General features: G+C 44.5%; 1 protein-coding gene across 1 annotated transcript in view; it reads left to right on the forward strand.

The window, feature by feature from the left end:
- LOC126273092 (repulsive guidance molecule B-like) overlaps window positions 1–12,391 on the forward strand; it is a 1,683,331-nt gene that overhangs the window by 345,730 nt on the left and 1,325,210 nt on the right. Inside the window, exon 2 of the mRNA XM_049976517.1 lies at window positions 275–322. Within this exon, the coding sequence (XP_049832474.1) occupies window positions 275–322 (48 nt within the window). The remainder of the gene's footprint in view (window positions 1–274; window positions 323–12,391) is intronic.

The following is a 12,391-nucleotide window of genomic DNA, read 5'->3' on the forward strand; positions in this document are numbered from 1 at the left end:
CTATATGCCTTTCTTTTCTAGATACCCCCGGCCGTTGCTTAAAGTTTCTTCATACGAACTGAGTCATCATTAATTATTCAGTTAATAGTTATTTTTCCAAATTTTAGAAGATACATTTATCGTTCTCGCCATTACCGTTACAGCGCAGCTTCTTCATTAGCTTTTCTTTCTTCCTAAGTGAATTGTAATGTAATGTTATTGTAATCGTATTTTGAAGAAGCGCATAATTGGCGAAAGAGAGTTCTGTCAGTTAACTTGGAAATTTGTGTTCCAGGAGCACCCAGACACGTCAGGGAGAGCTGCTTCCTCCAGCTACTAAAAGGTGAGAGCGTCTAGCTCCGTTCGCTGCCTTCTTCCATCTGCTACATCACTATTATTATTATTATTATTATTAGTATTATTATTATGGGCCTCACAGTTTGAAAAGAAGATGGTGGTTATCATTCAAAGATTTTTGGATGATGAAAAACCCGAAACAACACGTATAGTGCATCTAAGCACAAATATATTACACTGAAGACCCAAAGAATGTGGTACCCGTTCCTAATATCATGTACGGCCCCCGCGAACGCGCAGAAGTGCCGCAACACGACGTGGCATCGATTAAACTAATGCCTGAAGTAGTGCTGGAGGGAACTGACACCGTGAATCCTGCAGGGCTGTCAATAAATCCGTAAAAGTACGAGGGGGTGGAGATATCTCCTGATATCCCAGATATAATGTTCAAGTCTCGGGAGTCTGGTGGCCAGCGGAAGTGTTTAAATTCAGATGAGTGTTCCTGAAGGCACTCTGTAGCAATTCTGGACGTGTGGGGTGTCGCATTATCCTGCTGGAATTGTCCAAGTCCGTCAGAATGCACAATGGGTTTGAATGGCTGCAGGTAATCAGACTGGATGCTTACGTACGTGTCACCAGTCTGAGTCGTATCTAGAAGTATCAGGGATCCCATATCACTGCAACTGCACACACCTCACACCATTGCAGAGCCTCCACCAGCTTGAACAGTCCCCCGCTGACATGCAGGGTCCATGGATTCATGATGTTGTGACCATGCGAGTACACGTCCATCCGCTCGACACAATTTTAAACGAGTCTACTCCGACCACGCAACATATTTCCAGTCATCAACAGTCCTGAGTCGATGTTGGCGGGCCCAGGCGAAACGTAAAGCTTTGTGTCGTGCAGTCATCAAGGGTACACGAGTGTACCTTCGGCTCCAGAAGCCCATATCGATGATGTTTCGTTGAATGGTTCGCACGTTAACACTTGTTGATGGTCCAACACTGAAATCTGCAGCAATTTGCGGAAGGATTGTACTTCTGTCACGGTGAACGATTCTCTTCATTCGTCGTTGGTCCCGTTATTCCAGGATCTTGCAGCGGTGTCGGGGATTTGATGTTTTACCGTACACCCGATATTCACGGTGCACTCGTAAATGGTCGTACGAGAAAACCCCACTTCATCGCTACCTCGGAGATGCTGTGCCCCATCGCTCGTGTGCCGAGTACAGCACGTTAAATGTCACTTAAGTTTTTGATAAATTGCCATTGTGGCAGCAGTAATCGATGTAACAACTGCGCCAGACACTTGTCTTATTCAGGCGTCGCCGAGCGCAGTGCCGTATTCTGCCTGTTTAAACATCTCTGTATTTGAATATGCATGCCTATGTTAGTTTCCATGGAAGAATCCTGGAGATACTAAAAGGTATCAGATAGATTATATAATGGTAAGACAGAGATTTAGGAATCAGGTTTTAAATTGTAGGACATTTCCATGGGCAGATGTGGACTCTGACCACAATCTATTGGTTATGACCTGTAGGTTAAAACTGAAGAAACTGCAAAAAGGTTGGAATTTAAGGACATGGGATCCGGATAAGCTGAAAGAACCAGAGGTTGTACAGAGTTTCAAGGAGAGAAAAGGGAACAATTGACAGGAATGGGGGAAAGAAACACAGTAGAAGAAGAATGGGTAGCTCTGAGGGATGAAGTAGTGAGGACAAAGTAGGTAAAAAGACGAGGGCTGCTAGAAATCCTTGGGTAACAGAAGAAATGTTGAATTTAATTGATGAAAGGAGAAAATATAAAAATGCAGTAAATGAAGCAGGCAAAAAGGAATACAAACGTCTCAAAAATGAGATTGACAGGAAGTGCAAAATGGATAAATGGTTATCTCACTAGGGGTAAGATAGATACTGCCTACAGGAAAATTAAAGAGACCTTTGGAGATAAGAGAACCACTTGTATGAACATCAAGAGCTCAGATGGAAACCCAGTTCTAAGCAAAGAAGGGAAAGCAGAAAGGTGGAAGGAGTATATAGAAGGTTTATACAAGGGCGATGTACTTGAGGACAATATTATGGAAATGGAAGAGGATGTAGATGAAGACGAAATGGGAGATAACATACTGCGTGAAGAGTTTGACAGAGCACTGAAAGACCTGAGTCGAAACAAGGCGCCCGGAGTAGACAACATTCCATTAGAACTACTGATGGCCTTGGGAGAGCCAGTCATGACAAAACTCTACCAGCTGGTAAGCAAAATGTATGAGACAAGCGAAATACCCTCAGACTTTAAGAAGAATATAATAATTCCAAATACAAAGAAAGCAGGTGCTGACAGATGTGAAAATTACCGAACTATCAGTTTAATAAGCCACAGCTGCAAAATACTAACGCGAATTCTTTACAGACGAATGGAAAAACTGGTAGATGCGGACCTCGGGGAGGATCAGTTTGGATTGCGTAGAAATGTTGGAACACGTGAGGCAATACTGACCTTACGACTTATCTTAGAAGAAAGATTAAGAAAAGGCAAACCTACGTTTCTAGCATTTGTAGACTTAGAGAAAGCTTTTGACAATGTTGACTGCAATACTCTGTTTCAAATTCTGAATGTGGCAGGGGTAAAATACAGGGAGCGAAAGGCTATTTACAATCTGTAGAGAAACCAGATGGCAGTTATTAGAGTCGAGGGGCATGAAAGGGAAGCAGTGGTTGGGAAAGCAATGAGACAGTGTTGTAGCCTCTCCCCGATGTTATTCAATCTGTATATTGAGCAAGCAGTAAAGGAAACAAAAGAAAAATTTGGAGTAGGTATTAAAATTCATGGAGAAGAAGTAAAAACTTTGAGGTTCGCCGATGACGTTGTAATTCTGTCAGAGACGGCAAAGGACTTGGAAGAGCAGTTGAACGGAATGGACAGTGTCTTAAAAGGAGGATATAAGATGAACATCAACAAAAGCAAAACGAGGATCATGGAATGTAGTCAAATTAAATCGGGTGATGCTGAAGGAATTAGATTAGGAAATGAGACACTTAAAGTAGTAAAGGAGTTTTACAATTTAGGAAGTAAAATAATTGATGATGGTCGAAGTAGAGAGGATATAAAATGTAGACTGGCAATGGCCAGGAAAGGGTTTCTGAAGAAGAGAAATTTGTTAACATCGAATATAGATTTATGTATCAGGAAGTTGTTTCTGAAAGTATTTGTTTGGAGTGTAGCCATGTATGGAAGTGAAACATGGACGATAACTAGTTTGGACAAGAAGAGAATAGAAGCTTTCGAAATGTGGTGCTACAGAAGAATGCTGAAGATAAGGTGGATAGATCACGTAACTAATCAGAAGGTATTGAATAGAATAGGGGAGAAGAGAAGTTTGTGGCACAACTTGACTAGAAGAAGGGATAGGTTAGTAGGACATGTTCTGAGGCATCAAGGGATCATAAATTTGGCATTGGAGGGCAGCGCTCCTGGAGGGTAAAAATCGTAGAGGGAGACCAAGAGATGAATACACTAAGCAGATTCAGAAGGATGTAGGTTGCAGTAGGTACTGGGAGATGAAGAAGCTTGCACAGGATAGAGTAGCATGGAGAGCTGCATCAAACCAGTCTCAGGACTGAAGACAACAACAACAATGTTAGTTTCTTTGGCGGTTCAGTGCAATACACAAATATTCTACAGTGTGAGCATGAGGATGCAAGGACTCGGGATTTGTTGAGGTAAACATACACTCAATGTCAATTCCGTTAGGCAGAACTACCCATTGTCAGTTTCGTTAGGGAGAACTACCTATTGTCAATTCTGTTAGGTTGAACTACCTATTGTCATTTCTGTTAGACAGAACTACCCATTGTGAGTTTCCTTCGGGAGAACTACCTATTGTCAATTTCGTTAGGCAGAACTATCTATTGTCAGTTTCGTTAGGGAGAAGTACCTATTGTCAATTTCGTTAGGGAGAAGTACCTATTGTCAATTTCGTTAGGGAGAACTGCCTATTGTCAATTCTGTTAGGCAGAACTACCCTTTGTCAATTTCGTTACGGAGAACAACCTATTGTCACTTCTGTGAGGCAGAACTACCTATTGTCAATTCCGTTAGGCAGAACTACCTATCATTGTGTAACACACATTTCGCTTCGGTGGCGCTACAAGGATAGGCGCTGCCAGTTATGCGTAAACAATGGGTCACTGAAAGCAACTCTGTCAGTGAAAGTGCGCAATAAGGACTCTTGGTGCTCCTACAGTGGTTACTGGGAATCAATGTAGCTTAACAGCAACGTCGCCAATTAAAAGGTTAAATGCTGGTAAAGACTACATCTTTTGACTGATATGCGTGGTGAGAACAATAAACAACATGGTGATGTCGTGGATTTACATCTATGTATCGCATTACGTGTTGACGATGTGGAGTGGGAAAAGGATATTCGGCGGGCTGCTGTGGCCGAGCGGTTCTAGGCGCTTCAGTCCGGAACCGCGCGCCTGCTACGGTCACAGGTTCGAGTTCTGCCTTGGGGATGGATGTGTGTGGAGAGCTTCTGTAAAGTTTGGAAAGTACGAGACGAGGTACTGGCAGAAGTAAAGCTGTGAGGACGGGGCGTGAGTCGTGCTTGGGTAGCTCAGCCGGTAGAGCACTTGTCCGCAAAAGGCAAAGGTCCCGAGTTTGAGTCTCGGTGCGGCACACAGTTTTAATCTGCCAGGAAGATTCATATCAGCGCACACTCCGCTGCAGAGTGAAAATCTCATTCTGGTCCTTAGGTAAGTTAGATTTAAGTAGTTTCTAAGTCTAGGGGACTGATGACCTCAGGTGTTAAGTCCCATAGTACTTAGAGCCATCTGAATCATTTTGAAAAGGATATTCTGTTGCTTCTTAGTCGGCAATAACAAGCTGTATCGCGAACAAGAAGCTGTGTGGGTGTTTCCTGTAGCGCCTGGCGTTACACTCGTAACAATGTTTGCAGCATACTCTTGGGGGATGTGCGCGTGTCCGGAAGCTCTCTCCAGAGGCGCGCCTGGATCAAAGGGTCTGGACTCTCGCTCCTCCCCTCCCTCCCCCCACCCCCCTGGAGGAGGCTCGCCACTTGAGGACTCTCCAGTTTCCGGCTGTTGGAGAGCCTTGTTCTCCAGCAGACTCCAGCCAGCGCCGCCCATTATCATCGCCTGGAGGCGCGAGCCTGCTAGGGCCCCTCGGCTACGCACCTGTTTGCACTGCTGCGCACGCTCTGCGCACCACACCAGCGCGGTTAGCTGCGCCGTTAGTTTAGTTAGCACCGCTCTAATCACCACCTCTGAACAGATCTACCTTTCCCAGCTCCTGAAGGGAGCAGCCTCCTAAGAACACTCTCACAACGTACCTATTTTTTGTGGGCCTCAGTGATTTGTCCAGGCCGGTTAAGTAATTCAGATCGGTAACTTACAATTCCCACAAGTGAAACACAGCTTTATGGATATTCTGAATCAGTAAAGACAACGCGTAGGATCGCGATAAGAAAGGCTGATATCTCTAGTTTTTCAGCTTTTAGGGATTGTGATGGAAAGTAGAGGTTGACTTGCAGGTTACTGAACGAGGCTGACATGAGATACTGAATGTAAGCAAAGGTAAGAAACAGACAAATAATATAGAACATATGCGCTTGAAAGAGCAGAGATTCCAAAATGGGATCGCCTTTTCTGAAAGAGAGGCACATTCCCTTTGTGGCGTACCTACCTGTTTAATCCTAAAACTTGGGTACTTGTTAGGCTGTGGATGCATCGCTGAAAAGCTGGAAGAGATGCAGTATTGCTGCGTATTGAGCTTCTCTAAGGTTAAACCATCGGTGGAAGATCATAAGAGTACTCGTGCCACCTTGTAGTTAAATCTAAACAAAAGAAGGTGGAACAAAGAAAGGAGAGTGTGGCGTTTTTTCGTAAACAGTAATTTGTCTAAAACACTTAAACCTTTGCTAATAGTAAAGTTATTACAATCATTTACTTGGTCTTTTAAGTGTGGCAGTGTATCGGAGACCTCTGTGATGGTGTGGACTGTCTGTTACCAGCACGAAGGTTATTGATATCAGTAGTCACGCCACCGTGGTTCTAAAGGGGAGATTCCTCCTGCTCTTGTTATAGTATTATCGTATTGAGTTGCTATCATATTGATTCATGTAAGTGTTTCATCAGGAAATATGTTAGGAAATGTTGTCTTTGGCTAGAAAACACCAGCTTACTCACGCAAATTAGGAAGATTCGCCCATCCCGCACACTGGCACAGAAACAGATTTCCACGCCTTAACAGTGAAAAGTCAGCCACTGAAATAGCCGAGCCAGCTGTTACCATTTTATTCCCCACCTGCAGTTGGAGCTCTGGAATGACAGCAGTAGATCAGAGCGGAATGTCCAGACATCGTACTGTCTGACCTGGTCTCCATGTAACATTCCCATCTGTGAAGAAAACGGTTCTCACAGATCTAGTTTGCGTAATTTTGAGAGTGAATTTCGATTATTTAAACTAAAAAAAGTATCACTTCACAAACTTAGAGGAAGGAACCACGACAGAAAAAAATGTTCAAATGTGCGTGAAATGTTATGGGACTTAACTGCTAAGGTCATCAGTCCCTAAGCTTACTCGCTACTTAACCTAAATTATCCTAAGGACAAACACACACACCCATGCCCGAGGGAGGACTCGAACCTCCGCCGGGACCAGCCGCACAGTCCATGACCGCAGCGCCTTAGACCGCTTTTTTGTGTGTTAAATCTCATTTTGTTCGCTTTTGTTCGTTGCATCTGCTCGGGGCAGACGTCGTAAGACATCCGTTTAAGTTCGTTGTTGATCGATTTACTCAGTTTTTTTATTACCAGAGGGCATCTAACAGCTAGCCCTCCGACCCAACACGCTGAGCTACCGTGCCGGCAGCCGCTCGGCTAATCCGGCGCGGAGAACCACGACAGAGTATAGCAACAAACATCAAAAGAAGATACACTGCTGGAAATTGAAATAAGAACACCGTGAATTCATTGTCGCAGGAAGGGGAAACTTTATTGACACATTCCTGGGGTCAGATACATCACATGATCACACTGACAGAACCACAGGCACATAGACACAGGCAACAGAGCATGCACAATGTCGACACTAGTACAGTGCATATCCACCTTTCGCAGCAATGCAGGCTGCTATTCTCCCATGGAGACGATCGTAGAGATGCTGGATGTAGTCCTGTGGAACGGCTTGCCATGCCATTTCCACCTGGCGCCTAAGTTGGACCAGCGTTCGTTCTGGACGTGCAGACCGCGTGAGACGACGCTTCATCCAGTCCCAAACATGCTCAATGGGGGACACATCCGGAGATCTTGCTGGCCAGGGTAGTTGACTTACACCTTCTAGAGCACGTTGGGTGGCACGGGATACATGCGGACGTGCATTGTCCTGTTGGAAAAGCAAGTTCCCTTGCCGGTCAAGGAATGGTAGAACGATGGGTTCGATGAAGGTTTGGATGTACCGTGCACTATTCAGTGTCCCCTCGACGATCACCAGAGGTGTACGGCCAGTGTAGGAGATCGCTCCCCACACCATGATGCCGGGTTTTGGCCCTGTGTGCCTCGGTCGTATGCAGTCCTGATTGTGGCGCTCACCTGCACGGCGCCAAACACGCATACGACCATCATTGGCACCAAGGCAGAAGCGACTCTCATCGCTGAAGACGACACGTCTCCATTCGTCCCTCCATTCACGCCTGTCGCGACACCACTGGAGGCGGGCTGCACGATGTTGGGGCGTGAGCGGAAGACGGCCTAACGGTGTGCGGGACCGTAGCCCAGCTTCATGGAGACGGTTGTGAATGGTCCTCGCCGATACCCCAGGAGCAACAGTGTCCCTAATTTGCTGGGAAGTGGCGGTGCGGTCCCCTACGGCACTGCGTAGGATCCTACGGTCTTGGCGTGCATCCGTGCGTCGCTGCGGTCCGGTCCCAGGTCGACGGGCACGTGCACCTTCCGCCGACCACTGGCGACAACATCGATGTACTGTGGAGACCTCACGCCCCACGTGTTGAGCAATTCGGCGGTACGTCCACCCGGCCTCCCGCTTGCCCACTATACGCCCTCGCTCAAAGTCCGTCAACTGCACATACGGTTCACGTCCACGCTGTCGCGGCATGCTACCAGTGTTAAAGACTGCGATGGAGCTCCGTATGCCACGGCAAACTGGCTGACACTGACGGCGGCAGTGCACAAATGCTGCGCAGCTAGCGCCATTCGACGGCCAACACCGCGGTTCCTGGTGTGTCCGCTGTGCCGTGCGTGTGATCATTGCTTGTACAGCCCTCTCGCAGTGTCCGGAGCAAGTATGGTGGGTCTGACACACCGGTGTCAATGTGTTCTTTTTTCCATTTCCAGGAGTGTATGATACGAAAACACCCAAAAATAATTTCGTGAATCATTAAGGAAACGACTGTATGTAATTTTATTCAATTATAATTGATGCGCTTAGAATAATAACGGCAGATTCCAACCACAGTTCATTATGAGAAAATGATACTTTCTGTTTCTTTCCAAAACACGGGAAGTTGTGAACGTTATGACCTGATGATTTAATGGAAGGGATTTCAAATTTATGTACAAATTCTTGAGCCACAGTATTAATAGTTTTTCTGATTTTGTGTTCTTTATTACAACAAAAAATGTACACAAGAGAAAGAGTGGTTTACATTTCATCAACGGAGTGGACAGTGGGTATGTGTCTACCGATGGGGATTTTAGACCGACTGAAATGAGAAGCGTATTTTGGAAAGCAACGAATGTGATTTTTCACAGATTCTTTGGCTTCAGCACCAATCTTCAGTGATCTGTTTGTAAGATGTCCTTTTTTTTAATTATCTGTAGATATTAGTTCACTGGGATCACAGCTGCTCTCCTGTACAGGAAGAAAATAAGCTGTGACAAATTATGGTTAAAATGTTATTTTTCGAAATAGAAGCATTCTTTGTTGTTTGGTGCATTCATAACGGCCGCAGGTAACACAGAAAATGAGAACCAAAAAACCGCATTGCATTCTGTTTTTATGCGTCAACAAGCAGTGTAATACAGATTCTCACTAAGTAACATAATGTTTAAAACTTACAAGCTTCTTATTCAGAACAGTTCTCATCCGATATACAGCAATACCAAATGAGCTCAGGAATGCCTTCTGACACGGTGGCTGTCCTTCATTCTTCACCATAACATGGTACTTGTAGGTAAACTTGTGCCTGCTTTTGTCTCTGAGAAGTCCGTCCTATTTATATGTCTTTCGAGGTTCTCTTCTCAAATATTAAATTAAACTAATAGGCATTGTCCTTACTATAATAATCAAGCCCACAAAGTTATAAAAACGGTGTCCTTCTCATTGCGAGGAAAATGTTGAAACATGCAAGCTGAATCAGGAAACTTACAGCATTAATCCAATTCTTCACGTTGTTTTTCTGGAAACATGATACAATTTTTGTTACATACGATTTGCTACTATTTATGCACAAATTCCTTTTGTTTGTTACCGATCCAGTTGCCTTCCTCGATCATTTCTTTCCTTTTCTGGGGTGATAAGGAGCAACGTATGCAGGCGAAGCCATATTAACTACAACCCACGAAATGCCTTCGTTTTCACTACGGACAGATTTTAAAGGTGGAAAATTAGAGCTTTGGCGTATCCCAATACGTTTGATACTTCATCACGTTAAAGGTAGATGGCAGGATTGTGTAGTCATGCTTGTATCTCAATATTCGAGGTCTACTGGGATCAGCCATTACGGTTCTCAGCGCCTCAATTAAAAAAGGTAAATAAACTCGAATTCGGTAATGAGAACGCTATAATATGATGTCTTATTGAACGTAAACACCGTTGACATAGTTGACAGTTGTCAAATCAAACAGTCGGCCGGTAGCGTGCCTTTTAACAACAGCGAGCGAGCAGCTTTGCTGTGATTGGTCGCCCCTGAATTTAATGCTGGACGCCACAACTTATCTGCGCTTAGTATTTAATGGCGTACGGCGCAGTTTACGCGGACTAGCACATACCACAACCTAAACACGTAAACGCTCTTAATGAAACGCTGTCCACATAGATGAAAATACAGTCTCCAAAGAATGCGTAAGACACGTGCACTAGCAGCTACAATTAAACAAATGAAGAAGACACAGAAAAAATGGCAATAACAACTTTTAAGGGTATGTTCGACAATGTCAACACTGATTTTCGAACACATTTTGTAGAAACTATCTTTCTTTTTAACGAAAGTAAATATAAAAAAAATTAGTTACAGCAGAAAAATAAATTATAACTAAATTACTTTGAAATGCTTCGAGTCTTTCTAGTTGGAGTGCACTTGGCGCTGTAGCTTATCTGGTAGTCGATGCGACGTGACGTCAGCGGCAGATCGTTGGTGCTGGCGGCAAATTATTGTAGCTTTCTTCATCAGTAATGAAACTGACAGGGAAACGTCCTCTTACTTAGAATGTGTTCCTCCAGGCGGTTATTCCATTCTTCGTTACATTCTTTATGTCATGAGCCGCTAGGACGTAGTTGTTTATGTAAAACTCCACGTTAGTATCGCTGCGATTACAATGTTCATTACACACACTTTTCTGTTTCTCACGTCCAGTGCACAGTTTTAAAACCGTATAAAATTCAGTTCCGCCTGCTGATCACGATATTCCAGTCCGTAAACTTTTAGCAATCACGATCGCGAATTTACGGTTTTGGCGAAAACTGTGCGACTCATCACAATCAGTTTACAATTCTCCACGACGACAGTTAATATGTTAGCGCGCGACAGTTCATTAATTTACAAACGAAATTATATTAGCTCGTGCACTTCGGTTAGTTGCAAACAGTTCAGTTCTCACGACGACAATTACAATCTATTTGCGCAAGCATCGAAACTGCTGTTTGTCATACACCATAAGAATCACAGCACTCACGCAGTCTGACGTTTGTTCCATAACGTACACGTTGAAGTGACCGAAAAACTAAGAATGCGATCAGGAATTTTCGTGTGATTCTGTCTAGCACGATCGTGCTTACGCCACGACAAAGCATACCTCTGTCTTCACTGTCCGACTGCAAGTATCGATATCGCTCTCGCATTTCAGTTTATACAACAATGTTGCGTATTACATTTGGTTTCATACAGCGCATTTCACAAAAGCATTACAAAGAAGATCAAATATACGTTGACACTTTTGCATACTCAAAGAGATTCTTGTAGCAATGCCAATAAAGCAAAACGAAGTAACATTTCCTATAACAGAACAAAACAAAAAAAGCTAGACCATCAAAGATATACGTAAAGAGCAAATGAAGCAGAAGAAAAGAAAGAAGAAAACAAAAATTATCTGTCGTAATTGGCAATATCTTCGCACACCGTACTGCCTCAGCTTCCTTTCCTCATCCTATAGAGTGGGTCTGAGCTTAAATGACCCCCTTGACCATTTGCTGTGTTTACAATCCATTCTGCCTCATAGATATACACTGAAGAGCCAAGGAAACTCGTACACCTGCATAATATCGTGAAGAGCCTAAGGGAGCACGCAGAAGTGCCGAAACACGACGTGGCATGGACTCTACTAGTGTCTGAGGTAGTCCTGGAGGAAACTGACACCATGAATCCTGCAGGGCTGTCCATATATTCGTAAGAATACGGGGGAGGGGGCATCCCAGATATGCTCAATAGTGTTGATGTCTGGGAGTTTTGTGACCTGTAGTCAGTTTGTAGCACCTGTTTGGTGTCGCATTGTCCTGCTGGAATTGTCCAAGTGGTCGGAATGCACAATGCGTCCATGGATGCAGGTGGTCAAATGGCTCTGAGCACTATGGGACTTGCCATCTGATATCATCAGTCCCCTGGAACTTAGAACTACTAAGGACATCACATAGATCCATGCTCGAGGTATGATTCGAACCTGCGACCGTAGCGGCAGGCGCGGTTCCAGACTGAAATGCCTAGAACCGCTCGGCCACAACAGACGGCGCAGGTAGTCAGACAGGAAACTTACGTACGTGTCACCTGTCAGAGTCTTGTCTAGGTTGGATCAGGGGCCCCATATAACTCCAACTGCACACGCCCCACGCCGTCACAAAGTCTCCACCAGGTCGAATAG

This window comes from Schistocerca gregaria, chromosome 5, assembly GCF_023897955.1.
Source record: "Schistocerca gregaria isolate iqSchGreg1 chromosome 5, iqSchGreg1.2, whole genome shotgun sequence".
NCBI lineage: Eukaryota > Metazoa > Arthropoda > Insecta > Orthoptera > Acrididae > Schistocerca > Schistocerca gregaria.